General features: G+C 35.6%; 1 protein-coding gene across 2 annotated transcripts; it reads left to right on the top strand.

Annotated features, from left to right (window-relative positions):
* The first annotated feature begins 3,209 nt into the window (after positions 1-3,209).
* LOC141489893 (olfactory receptor 52Z1P-like) lies at positions 3,210-8,258 on the top strand. Of its 2 annotated transcripts, XM_074190254.1 has the most exons (2): positions 3,210-3,242; positions 7,344-8,258. In XM_074190254.1, the coding sequence occupies exon 2, from the start codon at positions 7,410-7,412 to the stop codon at positions 8,256-8,258; it is 849 nt and encodes a 282-aa protein (XP_074046355.1). In that variant the 5' UTR covers positions 3,210-3,242; positions 7,344-7,409. The 2 variants fall into 2 exon arrangements, with proteins under 2 accessions (XP_074046355.1, XP_074046351.1); XM_074190250.1 differs by lacking the exon at positions 3,210-3,242 and having other exon boundaries at positions 7,299-8,258.
* The last annotated feature ends 7,407 nt before the right edge of the window (positions 8,259-15,665 follow it).

Here is a 15,665-nt window from a genome sequence, read left to right as displayed (position 1 = left end):
GCTAGTACTAGATGGCATTTTTAAATTTTCGCAATCTGTGATGAGAAAATGTACTGTACTGCACATGGAAAGCCCATAACAAAATTGGAGTTCAAATTATGCTATTTAATTCCTTCTTTTAGGGTCAGACTATATCTTAAGGGAAGTTTTAGGAATCTTTCAACATTTGTAATAGTTCTCAAGGAAATTCAAGAGTTCTGAGGGATTCTTGAGTCCCTGAGAGTTTAGCAAAAGCATTGAGGAATGTTTGGAGGGTAAGCTGAATAGTTGAAGAAAAGTACCCTTGAAACCAAGCAAATGAAATAAGCTATGAATAGATATTTTGCAAATTAAATTCTAGTTAACTGCTTCTTTTGTCTTGTTCTCATACATCTACTGATTGTGACCCAGGATTCATGGGGGTAAATGAGAAGAGACTAAAAAGTTATATATACTTGGGGGAAAAATGTTTTGTCACATGACTCTAGTCCTCCCAAAACTATCTTCCCTATTCTTCCTGTCCTCCTGGGAGATAAGTGCAGGATGGGTGGTGTCATTATTCATCATTTATTAGTGTGTGCTGCCATATTATAATGGTTATATAAGTGTACTTAATCTTGTGGTGGTCCAGGTATGAGAAAATGTTTATTCATAAGGAAAGGTATTTTATTTGAGAATCTTTGGTCAATAGGTCAATATTTATTGGTGGAACCTGACCATATAGAATTGTAAGAAAAATGCCAAAGAGAATTATGGATTTAAATATGTGAGACTGTGTCTTCATGATCTACTTCTGAATATAGAGGAGAAAGATGACTAATTCTCTCAGACTAAATGAGGACCTGAGGGAGAGCCAGTCAGGAGATATAAACACAACACTTCCTAGTTTCTGTATATTTCCTCCTTTTTGACTCTTTCTCTGACTGACCTTTTTGTCTCTCTCTTCATCTATGGCACAGGTAAGATAGACTATTGCTCTTTGGAGATGTGTTCTTAGGCAGACAACAAAGGTATGGGAAGGAGTCACAGGCTTTGTGTTAGGTAGAGTGTAGAGAAATGGAGAGAAAGGATTGGTAGTCAGGAGTAGAAAAGCTAGAAGAGGAGCTGGCCCTCCAGGGCTACAGTCACTAGGAATGGGAAAGCTGATGTGAGAGGTAATGTCAGAAGTGACTTCTGACAGGAAATACAACATCTGAAAATAGCAAATAAAACCAATGTTTTACTTTTTTCCACACATGATTCACCTTAATTATACTAATCTAATTATAAATTTCTTGGGAGAAGGAAAAAAATAGAGGAAGAGAAGGCAAACATGTCTATGTTAATTCTACCTCTCTCCTTTTCCCAGGAGATGATGGGCAGAGAGGCAAGGAGAAAAAAATGTTCATTCTGTCCCTCTCCTTTTCCCAGATGATGGCAGTCAGAGAAGTAAGAGGGAAAAAAATGTTTGTGTAAAATATGGACAAGTTTGAGCAGATCCAGAGGAAGGCAAGCAAAATGGAGAGGAGCAATATGTTCCATATAATAATAAGATATGACTAAGAAAAATGTAAATGTTTACTTTGGAGAAGAGAAGAGAGAGAGAAAGCATGAATGCTATTTTCAAATAGTAAAAAGACTGGCCTGAGGATTAAGGAATATATTTAAGCAATTTCACTACAGATAAGAGAACTTGGATGAAGTAGTCAAAATTATAGGGAAATTTTAAGCTGTTGAAGTTCAATAGGAAATAAAAGAAACTTTAAAATATAACTCAGATTGCTATTTCATGAGTGAGTAACAGTAGATAAAAAAAGTTAAAAAGAAAGACTTAAAAAATTACAAAAATGTTAAATAGTTACTGGTCTATACATTATAAGAGTTAATGGGAGCTGATAGGAAAAGAGACTGTAGTAGCAAAAACCCAATAGAAAGCAGCAAAGGACAGAGAGCACCAGCAGAGAGCAACATGGCAAGGAGAACAGAGCATCAGAGGATCCATCTCAGTGGACAAAGTTTCTTAACATCTGCTAGATTTCAATGAATCTATAGTAGGGCAAGCAGAAATATAAGAAATATGAGTTGCCCAGGCCATGTACAATTCCCTCCATGTCTGTTCTTCAGTTACTCAAGTTCCATGGCTATAAAAGTTCCATTCTCTTTTTATTTTTTTAATCTATGGTCACTCACCGATGATATAGCATTTTCTACATGAAACAGTAGAATAATGAACCTGAAAGCTTCCTTAGCCAGTTCTTCATTACTAGTTCTTTGGAAATTTATCTGCAAAAGGTCAGTTAGGGAATGTAGTGAATAGAGCACCAGCCTTGTAGTCAGGAGGACAAGAGTTTGAATCCAGCTTCAGACACTTGCCACTTATTAGCTGTGTGACTTGGGTAAGTCACTTAACCCTGATTTCCTTGCTTCCAGAGTCATCTCCAGTTGTCTTGATCCATATCTGTTCACTGGACCCAGATGACTCTAGAAGAGAAAGTGAGGCTGGTGACTTAGCACAGCCCCTGTCACTCAAATTGAATTCATGTGCTTGTCATGGTCTTCTTTGAGAACTAAGGACAAATATCATCACCTGCCTTAATCATGGAGAATCTCTGATCTGAGGGTCTTACCCTCCCAACAATTTATTTTTCTATTTTGGAAGTGGTTGTTGGTCTCTTATCCTTCCCTCTCTCTTACCTAAGCTTAATGACTGGATGGGCATTGCCTTGGTCAAATTGTGATCTGGAAAAGACCATGCTTTTTAAAGGCCAATGTCTCTCATTGTATCCAGGGCCTGATTCATATTTGACCATTGAATCTAGATGGTTTTGGAGAAGAAAGTAAGGCTGGTATTTTTGTGAAGCCTTTCCTCCCCTCATTTAAATCCAATTCACTTGCAAGTCATACCTTACTGATGCCACAGTTTTCTTTGAGAAAGAAGGATAAGTAACAAAAGGGTTACTTTGTGGAGTCAGCATCTCCAATCACTGGAGGTATTTATGCATAGACTAGAATATTACAATCTCAGGACTTTGAGGAGAGGATTCTTTCTTAAGTACTGAGTGTATCAAATCACCTCTGATGACCCTCAGAGTTTTAATTTTATTTAATCATAATTAGAATTTAAAGAGTCCTATAATTTATCCAGTATAATTCTTTCATTTTACAGATAAAAATAATTAGGTTCAGAGAAGTTAAGTGACTCTCCCAAGTCAGGCTACTAGGAAATGGTTGAGCTGGGTTATGAACTCATGTCCTTTGACACTTCATCCTGCAGTCCTTCTGCTGTAGTTCTTTGAGATTGATGGAGATGCTCAAAGAAGATCCAAGAGAATGTGAGAAATTTTTAGCTATAGGTTGAACACTTTCATATGAATCAGTAGTCTTATTTGGGAGTCTAAGACCTAAAATAGTCTCATGTTGTCTTGGACTCCTGTTTTTCAGGCATTCTCTGGCCTGTTCAGACTGCATTTGGAATACTAACTTCAGTTTCACATCATATTTTATGAAGGACTTTGATAACATAATGGGAGATTGGTTAATTATGATCATTTCCCAAGAGTGCAAACTACCATATGAACTTGAGTGATTCTGCTTCTGGAAGTTCATGATGATGTGGAATGGATGGATTCCATATTCTAATTCAGAGCCTATAGAGATATCCAGGGAGTGTTTCTGACTGCTTACAATGTAGTGAATATGGGGCTTTTGATTGGTTGATAAGTTGGATCTGTGAGAACATCAGAAAGTCCCTAATGGAAATTCACTCTCTTTTCTTATTGTTGAGTACAAGATGTTCAGGATAATTCTCTGAGTTCCATAGAACTATTGGGGGGAGGGAGTAGACCCCACTTTCTCTTCTCCCCAGTGCCCTTGGTAAGATTGTGTTTGAGATTTGGAGACTCTTGTTTTCATCTTCTTTCCTCCACAATTCTGAACTTTTGAAGTCTCACAAGACACTGTGCCAAAGGAAGGAAGGAGAGCATCTTCTTTCTTTGAATATATGCACTTTCATTTCTAAATTAGCAGTCAAATAAAAAGGTCCAGGAAAAATTAACAGAAAGCAGAGAGTACCTTAGTGGAGATGCCAGCAGAGAGGAACATGGCAGAGAGAACAGAGCATAAAGGGACATCATATTAGTGAAGATAGTCTCTTAACTGATGATGCCACCAGAAGACATCAATTACTCTGTAGTTAGGCAAACAGAAGTGTCAGAAGAGTGATAATGAGGGACCAGTGTTCAAAGTATAGATACGTTACCTTCATGGAGGCTGTGTGAGGCTGATTCTGGACAAAAGGTAATGATGATGTGAAATGAAGGGGCCTAGTTCTCCACTTAAGCATGTTTTCAGGTATTCTACTAGGGTTTCTTGTCCTCTCACTTTTGGGGTTTTTTGGTTTGGGTGCTAAGTAAGAACTGAGAGTATATACAAAAGGATCCAGTGGAAAAAATCTTGCTCTCCTTCCTTCCTTTGGTACAGTCTTGTGAGATTTCCGAAGTTCAGAAGTATAGAGAAAGGAAGATACAACCAAAAGTCTTCAAATCTCAAACACAACCTTACTTACTAATGGTCCATGAGGGGAAAAGAGGAAGTAGAGAGCACTCCTTTCCCCCAGTGGTCCTATAGTTCAGAAAATTGTATGCAATGTCTTGTATTCAGTTTTCAGACAAGTTATCAATGTTATCTATAATCATATTTTAAAAAAGGTCTAACTCTTCTATTGATTGGAGAAATTCAAATTAAAACAATTCTGATGTATTTCCTTATACCTACTAGATTGGCTAATAGGAAAAAGACAAGTGTTGGAGGGAATAATGGGAAAATGAGACATTAATGACTTGGTAAAGTTGTGAATCGATACAACCATTCTGTAAAACAATTTAGAAAGATGCCCAATGAACTATAAAGCCATATATACCTTTTGATCTAGTAACACCAATAGTATGTCTGTGTTCTAAAAGAGATGAAAAATGAAAAGGAAAAGGACCTATATGCACAAGAATATTTATAGCAGCTCTTTTCTGGTGCCAAGGAAATGGAAATTGAGGACTTGCCCATCAGTGGGGGAACAGCTGAAAAAATTGTGGTATGTGATTATGATGGAATGTTATTCTACTATAAGAAATGATGAGCAGGTTACTCTCAGAAAAATGTGTAAAAACTTACAAGAACTGATGCACTGTGTACAAAGTAACAGCAATATAGTAGGATAATCAGTTGTGAATGACAGCTTTTCTCAGCAATAACACAAGACAATAACCTCAGCAGTAACCCAAGACAGCTCTGAAGTACTTATGATGAAGCATGCTATTCAACTCCAGAGAAAGAGCTGATGATGTCTGAATATAGGTTGAAGCATACTCTTTTTAGACTTTATTTATCTTGAAGTTTCTTTTTTTATGGGAGGGGAAAGAGTCTTTTTTTTCACAACATGACTATTATAAAACTATTTTGCATAACTATATATGTTTGCCCTTTATCAAATTACTTGCTTTTTCAATGAGGGAGGTTGGGGAGGGAGGGAGAGAATTTGGAACTCAAAGTTTTATAAACAAATGTTAAAATTGTTTTTACATCTAACTGGGGAAAAAGAAAATACTAGATAATTTTTTGGAAAAAAGTAAATGTAGTTCAATAAAAGTATCACACAAAATTTAAAAAAAGTGAATTTTGTTATTAGGCTCTTCTTGATTTCCACTCAGATCTAGCTCAACAGCAAACTCAAAGCCCTATGTTCACCACACAGTAAGTCAACAGCAAATATTCATTGAAATTTTGAAGACTTAAGTTTATACAATAAGTAATGGTTTGAGAGAATCAGCAATATAGAATTATACTCACCATCTGACAAGAAGTCTCACAGGGTTAAGAATTAGAAATATAATTTTGATATGATCAATGTATAAATGTGCTTTGATTCACAATGCATAATTATTACAAACTTTGTTTTTTCTTTTCACTAGGGAGGAGTTAATAGAGAAAATAGATTTTTTGATAACTAAATAAATTTACACTAATACCATTAACTTGAAAAATGAAACATTAACCAGAATAGTAATGGCCTTGAGTTTATAACACATGAGGTCTAATTAGAAGAATCTAAAGTATATAGATTGTAAAAAGGGAAGAGTAGAACAAAGGGAACGTGAGAGGATATGGGAGCTATTAGTAAATGCAATGTTCTCAAGTTTTAATATAGTTTTAAGTCTACATAGAAAGGAAGGAAACAAACATTTATTAAGTGCCTAATATGTACTTTTTAAATGTTACCTCATTTGATACTCACAACAACCGTACAAGGTGAATCTGAGGCAATAAGTGACCTGACCAGAGTCATACAGTTTATAAATGTCTTATGAATTTTCATCTTCCTGATTTCAGTCCCAGTAATTGATCCATTAAGTCATTTTACTTCTATTTAAAATTAATATTTGAAGACCAGTTTCATAGAAGAGATGTTAGAATTGAGTCTGGGAAAACTTCCTAAGCATTAGAAGTGCCCAAAAGCACAACTGACTTCTTTGGGGAATAAAAGACTCCCTTTCCTTAGAAATCTAGATGATGACTTGAATTAATTGAAAAAAATCATATTCAGATACAGGCTAAACTCTACAGTATTTGAAACCCTTTCTAGACCTGGGATTCTGTGATCTTTTTATTTTGGAATCATGGAAGTGAATTTAAATTAGAGAAATGATTTAATGGGGAAAATGGTGGACCATTGCTGGGAGAACAGGGAGAAATTAGGAATTGTCTTTACTGTTATAGTTTAGCATCTCCCATAGCAGCTAAAGGCAATCTTTGTTTCAAGGCAGCCAGTCAGTCAATAAGTATTTATTAACTGTCTGCTCTGTGCTAAGCACAGTACTAAGTGATGGAGATATGAATAAAATCAAAATAAAACAAAACCAAGCAAACAAAAATCTCCCTGCTTTCAAGAAGCACATAGTCTAATGGGGAAGAAAGACAAATATAATGCAAAACAAACAAAAAATTAAGTACAAATGGGATATAAAGAGGAGAGATTGGAAATAATCATCAGAGGCAAGTACTAGAATTAAAGCGAATCAGGAAAGTCTCCTTGCACAAGGTCGGATCTTAGCTGGTACTGGAGAGAACGCAAGAGACAAAGGTTCGAGGGGAGAAGATGCTAGGCATGTAAAGAAGCTACAATATTCAGACTAATGCCTTGATTTCTCTATTTCTAACAAACAGTAGAGTAGGCATAAGAAGGAACCAATGAACTCCATCTCTCATATCAGGTAAGTTTTCTGTTAAAAAATTACACTGAATTGTATTTTATTTATTTTCAGCTATCAGGTTAAAGGAGACAATAAGATATGATGTCCTCTCCTATCAATAATACCAACCTCCAAGACATCAAGTACATTCTAATTGGTATTCCAGGACTGGAAGATTCACATACCTGGATCTCGGTTCTCATTTGTTCAATGTATCTTGTAGCCATTATTGGCAATAGCTTCTTAATATTCCTTATTATCACTGAGCGCAGCCTCCATGAGCCTATGTACTTGTTCCTCTCTATGCTGGCCCTGGCAGATGTCCTGCTCTCTACAACCACGGCACCCAAAATGCTAGTCATTTTCTGGTTTCATTCTGGAACAATCTCCTTTGGCAGCTGTGTAGCCCAAATGTTCTTTATTCATCTCATCTTTGTGGCAGAATCAGCTATTCTGCTTGCCATGGCATTTGATCGTTATGTGGCTATCTGTTATCCACTGAGATATACCACCATCCTGACACCCTCAGTCATTGGGAAGATTGGGCTGGCAGCTGTGGTTAGGAGTTTTCTCATTTGCTTTCCTTTCATCTTTCTGGTGTACCGACTTACTTACTGTGGACAAAACATCATTCGTCACTCCTACTGTGAACACATGGGCATAGCTAGGTTGGCTTGTGACAACATCAAAGTCAATATCATCTATGGTCTGACCATGGCCCTGTTGTCCACAGGTCTGGATGTGTTGTTCATCATTATTTCCTATTCATTGATCCTTCATGCTGTTTTCAACATACCTTCCTGGTCTGCCAGACTCAAGGCTCTTAACACCTGTGGCTCCCATATTTGTGTTATTCTCATGTTCTATACTCCAGCTTTTTTTTCTTTCTTTGCTCACCGCTTTGGAGGCAATACCATTCCTCGCCATGTCCATATCCTAGTGGCCAACCTCTATGTTGTGGTGCCTCCCATGCTCAACCCCATCATTTATGGAGTAAAGACAAAGCAGATTCAGGACAGGGCAATTCAGGTCTTCTCCTCCATTAGGACTTGTTGCTAATATATATATACAGAGAAAAGATTGTGATACTAATTATTCTTGAAAGAACACTTTTAATTAGATGGTGAAACAGAAAGTAGAAGAGAATTAGTGTCTAGAATCTGCCAGAAATCAGGAAATAGTTTTAGCTTACTTCTCTAACATACCTCTCTCTAAAACTGCCAAGAAAAGAAACTACAATTTAAATTTGAGTTTGCATAATGAACGGAGAAGTCACTCAACTTCTTAGTATTCCTGTCAATTTTCTATATGGTACACATGGAAGAAGAGGATGTCATTGCTAATAATTCATTATATTGCCAATGAATAAATAAATAATGGATACAATAAAATAATCTTTTTAACAGGGATGAAAACAATGACAGTAAGATAGTAAGACAGCAAGAAGGAAAGAAAAGTGTAAGCGTATATTAATAAACCAAACACTGTGTAGTATATATTATGAATACATGGACATATAGCATCAACACAGAAATTGGATCCAGAGAATGACTGTCTCACCAATTTTTGCCAAGATTTCAGAATAAGAAACTTCATGAACTCCACATTAGTGGCTTGAAGATGAGTGTCAAATATTCAGCTTAGAGAATAATTGAAAATGTGTATTTCCCTCCTTTCATTCTAAATATGGCAATCTATGGATATAAAATACTGAATATACTATTATGTAAAGCTTATATGCCTGTTTTGCTGAAATGTTTTTTTCCTTACTTTTTTGAATAAAAAACAAAAAATAATACATTTTTTAAACAGAGTTTTCTACCTGGGCATGAGTGGAAGTAGCAATAGGTATAAGAATTAATGTAATATTAAAAAAGAGCATAAATCCAAATTAGTTAAAAGTTTAACAATATTTAAAATATGAGGCTTATCAGAGTTGATAAGCATGAACTAATATTATGGTTAAAAAATCAGAAAAGAGAGTCTAACTTTTGAGAGTGTTAAGAATAGGAAAATGCCTAGAACAAGTCTAAATTACCTGATGAATCTATTATATGTCCATTTTGCAATATAAATGAATTTCCATAAAAGAAAAGCACTTATGTGTAGCAATAAAATCAATGGTAGACCTATTATGGGGTGGTAAGATGATTCAGAGGATAGAACCCTGGGTCTGGAGTCAGGAAAAACAGTTCAAATCTATCCGTAAACACTTAACTAACAGTGAGACCCTGTTAGAAGTCCTTTAATCTCTGACTCAATTCTTTGGAAAAGGAAATATCAGCAAACCATTTCAGTACTTGCTAAGAAAATCCCATTTATGGTATGGTCTACAGGAAGCATTGGAATAGACTGAATAACAACACACATTCCACTAAACAATACCTTTCAGTAAAATAGAAAAACTATAACACATAGTTAATAGTCACTCAATAAACATTTATCAAGTGCCTGCTATGTCCTAAGTGCTACTCTAATAAAAAACTAATACATTTAAATTTATCTGCAATAAAGACATAATACCAATACAGAAGAAAAAACTGCAACACCAAAAATAATGATAAGCACACTTAATAATAATAGCAGGCATACTTAAAATAGGAGATAGCTGATGTCTGTATTTATTTAAATATTTATATATTTCTGTGAAGACATAAAAGTGCACATATATGTATTTTTTGTAATTCTCTTCTACTTTCTGATTCACAATCTGAAATTTTAAATCTCTATATAAATAAATATACACACACAAACACATAAATTTGGGGCCCACATTATCCTGAGAAATATTGCATATGTAAAACGTCCAAATTATCTTCTCTTTACTTTGGTTTACTATTTTGTTTGCATGTTGTCTCCCCCATTTAGGTTTTGTGTTCTTTAAAGACTGGACTTGACTTTTGGTTTTCTTTGGTCTCAGATACTTAACTCAAAGCCTGATACAAAGTAGAGACTTAAAAAAGGCTCGTTGACTTAACCTTAGCTTTATCATCTCATTACAAATATAACTGTTTCTCCACATTTGGTTATTGCTGATCCTACTAAAACCTACTGACTTGTCTGTCCTTAGAGCTGTCCTAGTGAAAGCTAAGGAACTGATCATGGTCCTCTTTTACAATAATGGTTTTGTCTGTCTGCACCTGAAACCTTAAGGTAGCCAGATTGGTAGCTACTATGTTCCAAGGAGTACCATCTTTCCCCATGTATAAGATGCACCCTTTTCCAAAAAAATTGGAATCATAAACTGGGAGTGTCTTATAGAGTGGTTGTAGATTTTTTTTTACTTTCATTTCGTACTATTTTGTGCTTGTCTTTGTGTTCATTGTTTCACATTTTTTACAAGTCTATTAGGTTACATTTTGTCACTTTCTGCCCAGAAATTGCTCAGAAAAGATTTTCGTACCGTGTTGAATTCAAATTCAAAGAAATCTAGTCGGCAAAAGTGAATGAATATTGTGCTGCTGAATGTAAGTCTGGGCCTCCTCCAACTGAGAAAACAATCTGAGACTGGCTACAGGAAGAAGAAACCCTACTGAAAATGCCCCGGTAGAAGAAGGTCATGAGAGACAAATCAGAAAAATGGCCTGAGAGGGAATTGAAGAGATGGCTTGAAGGGCAAAGGGCCATTGGAATTCCTGTGTTCACAAAGATGGTTCAGCAGTAGGCAAGAAGAATTGCTCATGAAAAAGAAGTGACTGATTTCAAAGTAGGACACAATGGGTGCTTCAGGTTCATGAAACTGAATGGACTAAGCATGTGTCCATCCACCAGACTTGTCCAAAAGATGCCTGAAAGCTAGGAGCAGAAGATCCTTTAATTTCTTTTCTTTTTTTTTTTAGGTTTCTTTTTGGCAAGGCAATGGGGTTAAGTGTCCAAGACCACGCAGCTAGGTAATTATTAAGTGTCTGAGCCTGGATTTGAACTCAGGTGCTCCTTACTCCAGGGCTGGTGCTCTATCCACTGCACCACCTAGCCCCCCAGACCTTGAATTTCAAGATGAATAAAGCCTGAGTTCAATAACTTTTGTGATGCATGTTTTTCAAATTTAGGGCCCCCAAATTAAGGTGCATCTTTTACATGGGGAAATATGGTATAGCTCCACTCCAGGGAATCCTTTGGTTGAAGTAATAAGCACAAATGGTTTTGCTTATGGATTTAGTTCTCTCCCATCTTTTGACTTGGTTGTTAGGATATATTTCACATTTTTCTTTTTGTCTTAAAATATCTAGTTCTGATCCACTGTGGGAATCAAGCTGTTTTAGTAGGCTGATAGGTACAATAGAATCCAATAAAGCCTCCTACATTTAATCTTTCCCTGTAGGAAACCAACCAATAGAAATGTGTGATTGTATTGAATTATCTTTACACGATAATTACAAGTCAGAAGCTGTTTTATAGGTAGGCAAGTTGTCCAGACTTTCTGTAACTAGGATCTGGTCTGCTGCCTTGTGAGCCTCCTTAACAAAAGCCAAGATTCTTAACAGAACTCTGTCAACTATCCAAGGTCTTAACAATGAACATCATCATCTATTTCTTTCAATATTCTTCCTGGCTTAAAATGTAATGAGGCTATAATCTTCTTTTCTTTCAACTTCTCCCTCACTTGAAACACCACTCTTGATGGTGGCAAAGTGTTGTTTCAGACAGCCTGATGCAAGGCATATATGAAAAGTGTCTACCTTGGCTATCTTCCTAGTTCCTGAATGCTCCTACCACCTTGTAGGTATTTGTGCTTCTCAGAAAGTTCCTGTTAGATCCTCTGAGGATCCAGATTTTGACAGTATAATCATTCTGCCCAGATATTAGTCAATTGAAATTAATAAATTAATCTATGTTGATAAGTAAAAGGTCAGATTAGGAGACTTGTTTAGGTGATCCTTGATCACTCCTCCCAGGAAGTCATCAGAATTTTTTAGCTTGAGAGACATTGTTCTACCTTTCATTATTGAACAATAGCTGATGACAACTATAACACAGAAAGCTTATCTTCCTTGTCAAAATGAACAAAGTGCTGGGATTTTCTGAGTAACCCTTCCAACAAAGGAATTCCATAACCAAATTTTTATTTCACTGTTATCCCTGAAATAGTGAAATGTACCATGCAAATATACTGAGATGTTGCCTCCCAATTGGCAGATCACAACTCATCAATACTTCCCTATGTTGTTTAGAGCTCACCCATTTCTTCCCCTAAGTTTCCTACCTCTATCTCCATGAGCAGCTCATATGTTTTGAGAATACTTTGATGGAGACATCCATTTCCTGAGTCTTCCTTCATTCTTCCAACTGGTTCATATGCACTAGGTTCCTCTCCATTTTCCTATCTGAGGGACATTCATGCTCAATTATTCAAACTATAGACTTTTGTATTATTTCACACATAGGCAGAAATACATACCCAAATATATTTATATATTTCAAATATACACAAAAAACAAATGCCAGGAGATTATTCAAAAGGTGGACCTTTGTTTTAGTAATAAATTAGAAATCATGAAAGAACTTTGCAGTTTCCCAAGAGAATTCCATTAGTTCTTATTTTCTTTAATATTGATGGCTAAAATTTCTAAGCTGTTTATCTCACAGCATGCCATAATCAAAACAGTAAGTTTGTTACATTCAATTCTATATGTTCATGATATAGACATAGATGATAGATTTTACATATAAACATGTGCCTATATGGATACATATAATAAACATACAAACTATCAAATATTTATGTATGTATCTATATATAGCATCTATCTATGAATGCATATATATTTTTAATATATATATATATATAATATTATATATATAATGTAAAGAAAACAGCAACATACACAAACAACATTTCAAATACTCTTTTACTTCTGGGTATTTATCTTCAGCTACATGTGGTGGGAGTCATTCATGATTGTTTTTGGAAAAGTATGCCTAGAAAGCTAATACTTCAAGTTTGCTTTAAATAAAATCTTTTAAATTTCTTGATTTTCAACATGAAACAATAAAATTAGGGACCTAAAACTGTTTTAGCCAGTTATTCATTATTGGTCTTTTTATTATTTATCTGCTGACACTAGTCAATATAAATGGACATTTTTTCTTTGTCAAGTAATCACATCCCTAGTTTCCTAGATTAACACTACCTTGTTTCTTCACTGGGTATCCTACCATTAACCCATCCACCAAAATCTCTATACCTGGACCCTTTAAGCATCTTACTAGTTGCTCCTACAGATTAAAAAATTCCTTCCATTCTGCAAATGTGTGAAAATTTCCCAAATGAATATAACTTATATGTAATTAAGATAAATTACTTGCAAAATCTTATATTATTGTATTAATGCAGCTCAGGTTAAAAAGCATTCAGACATTCCATGGAGATTCCATGAGGTCTTAATTGTTACTTCCCACTTATTAATCCATGGTTTCCCCTCAAAAACTCAGAAGTCATGATGCTATTGGTACCCTCCAGGTTATAATTAAACTCATCAAACTTAATCATGTTCATCAGATCACAGTTCTTCCTCTAGACTTCAATCCTTTTGATCAATGACTTTTCCTGGTTCCCATAGTCTCATAGTGTGTTCGTTTATGTGTGTGTGTGTGTGTGTGTGTGTATTGTCAATGGTACTATGGAAAAGGGTTAGATATTAGTAGTATTTAGAAGCTTAAAAGCAGGGAGGGGATTTTAAGGGAGAAATCTCTAGACACAATAAGTCTCGGAGCAAGATGTTTAGAATGTTCTGAGTAAAGTCTTGAGCCTGCAGATGCTGCTTAAAGTGGCTCTTGAGCTGTCAGGGATGTTTCTGTAGTTTGTGGCAGCTATAGGGATCTCCAAATTTAGCTTGCACAGATTGTTGATATGTTAAGCAGTTGTGTACAGTAAAGACAAAGATATCTTTATATATTTATACCCATATTTCTATCAATATCTCTATCAATTTATTCTGCATCTGCTTACCTTAGTGTGCATCAACTTATCCAAGTCTCCCCAAGGTTTCCCTGAAACCATCATTTCATTATTCCTTAAAGTACAGTAGATAACAGGACCTGGTTGAATGTGGCTTCAAATCCGTAACAAGTTCTTTGGTCCACAACAAATCAATTAACCTCTCTCTTGGTTGCCTGATTTGTAAAATGAGGATAATAATATCACCTAACTTTCATAAAAACTGTGAGGATAAAATATGATTTTTAAAATCAAAGTGAAAAGCATAAAGTGTTTTATAAACTTCAAGTATTGTTACTTTAAAATAATTTATTCCACAATACTTTAATTGTTCAATACCCTTTCATTGTCCAGTTTGATAACCACAAAACAAGCACCTATAAATATGACTGTGTATGTATTACTTTTTCCTATCTTTGATAACATTTGCAGTACAGTCAAAGTAGAGATGTCAGGGATAAAGGGTAAGCACAATTTAATGATTTTGAGGTGCAGTTCCAAATTTCCAGTATGGCTGCACTAAGATATAGCTCCATAAATAGTTTATCAATTGGCTATTTTTCCCCATAGCTATTCAAAATTTGTCCCTCACATAGATTAGTTTGATTACAAAATTCATCTCAGATAAAAAGGAACATAGTAAAATTGGAAAAAAGATTAACATCGAATTCAAGTAATGAGAGTAGAAAATACAAGATAAAGAGAAAACTAAAGGGCAGCTAGGTGACACAGTGGGTAGGGCACTGGTTTTTGAAGCTGGAGGATCTGATTTTAAATCTAACCTCAGACACTTAATAATTACTTAGTTGTGTGACCTTGAGCAAGTCACTTAACCCCACTGCCTTATAAAAACCAAAGGGGGGGAAAAAGAGGAAACTAACAATAATAAGTGCACTTGTCCGCCCTACCCCATGTCCACATTCCCAGATCTCATTGAGAGTAGTGGATTGAGTTCCAGAGGAAAACCATACATAACTAACTACACTTTTATCTCTAATTTGAAGTTGTCTAGTGGTGCCAGTGATGAACAGAAATTCTGGAAGTAGGGAAGAATCTTCAGATATAAATTAAAGGAAAATTGGAACATGATGAATTCCTCCTCATTAGAATTGGATTTGCTCAATTGCACTTTGAAAAGAAATAGCCCTAGAGTAAGTAGGAGGGATTCTCTTTAAGTTTCTGCAGTCTAGTCCTCCAACATTATGCCTGGATGCACAACACTTTTGATGATTCCAAGCAATGGACTTCCCTACCACTATTTTTCAATGAGGACTAGGATCGTGGGGCCCACAGGACACAGGGAAGCAAGAGGCTGTGGGCAGGGAAGAGAAAAGTCTATGAATAACAACATTTAAAAAAAAACAACCAAAAATCCTCATCCTAGGAATGGAGGCTACAAGCTCAATAAGACTTATGCCTGCCTGATGGCTTCTTTTAGGTTTTTGCAAGGCAAATAGAGTTAAGTGGCTTGTCTGAGACCAGATTTGAACCCAGATACTCCTGACTCCAGGGCCGGTGCTTTATCCACT

The sequence above is a fragment of the Macrotis lagotis genome, chromosome 1 (genome assembly GCF_037893015.1).
Source record: "Macrotis lagotis isolate mMagLag1 chromosome 1, bilby.v1.9.chrom.fasta, whole genome shotgun sequence".
In the NCBI taxonomy this organism is placed as follows: domain Eukaryota; kingdom Metazoa; phylum Chordata; class Mammalia; order Peramelemorphia; family Peramelidae; genus Macrotis; species Macrotis lagotis.
Note: the sequence above shows the minus strand (reverse complement) of the source record. Positions and strands in the feature narration are given on the sequence as shown.

What these genes read in the sequence shown, in the direction of transcription:
- LOC141489893 (XM_074190250.1), top strand. Translation starts at nt 7,299, where the DNA reads ATGATGTCCTCTCCTATCAATAATACCAACCTCCAAGACATCAAGTAC.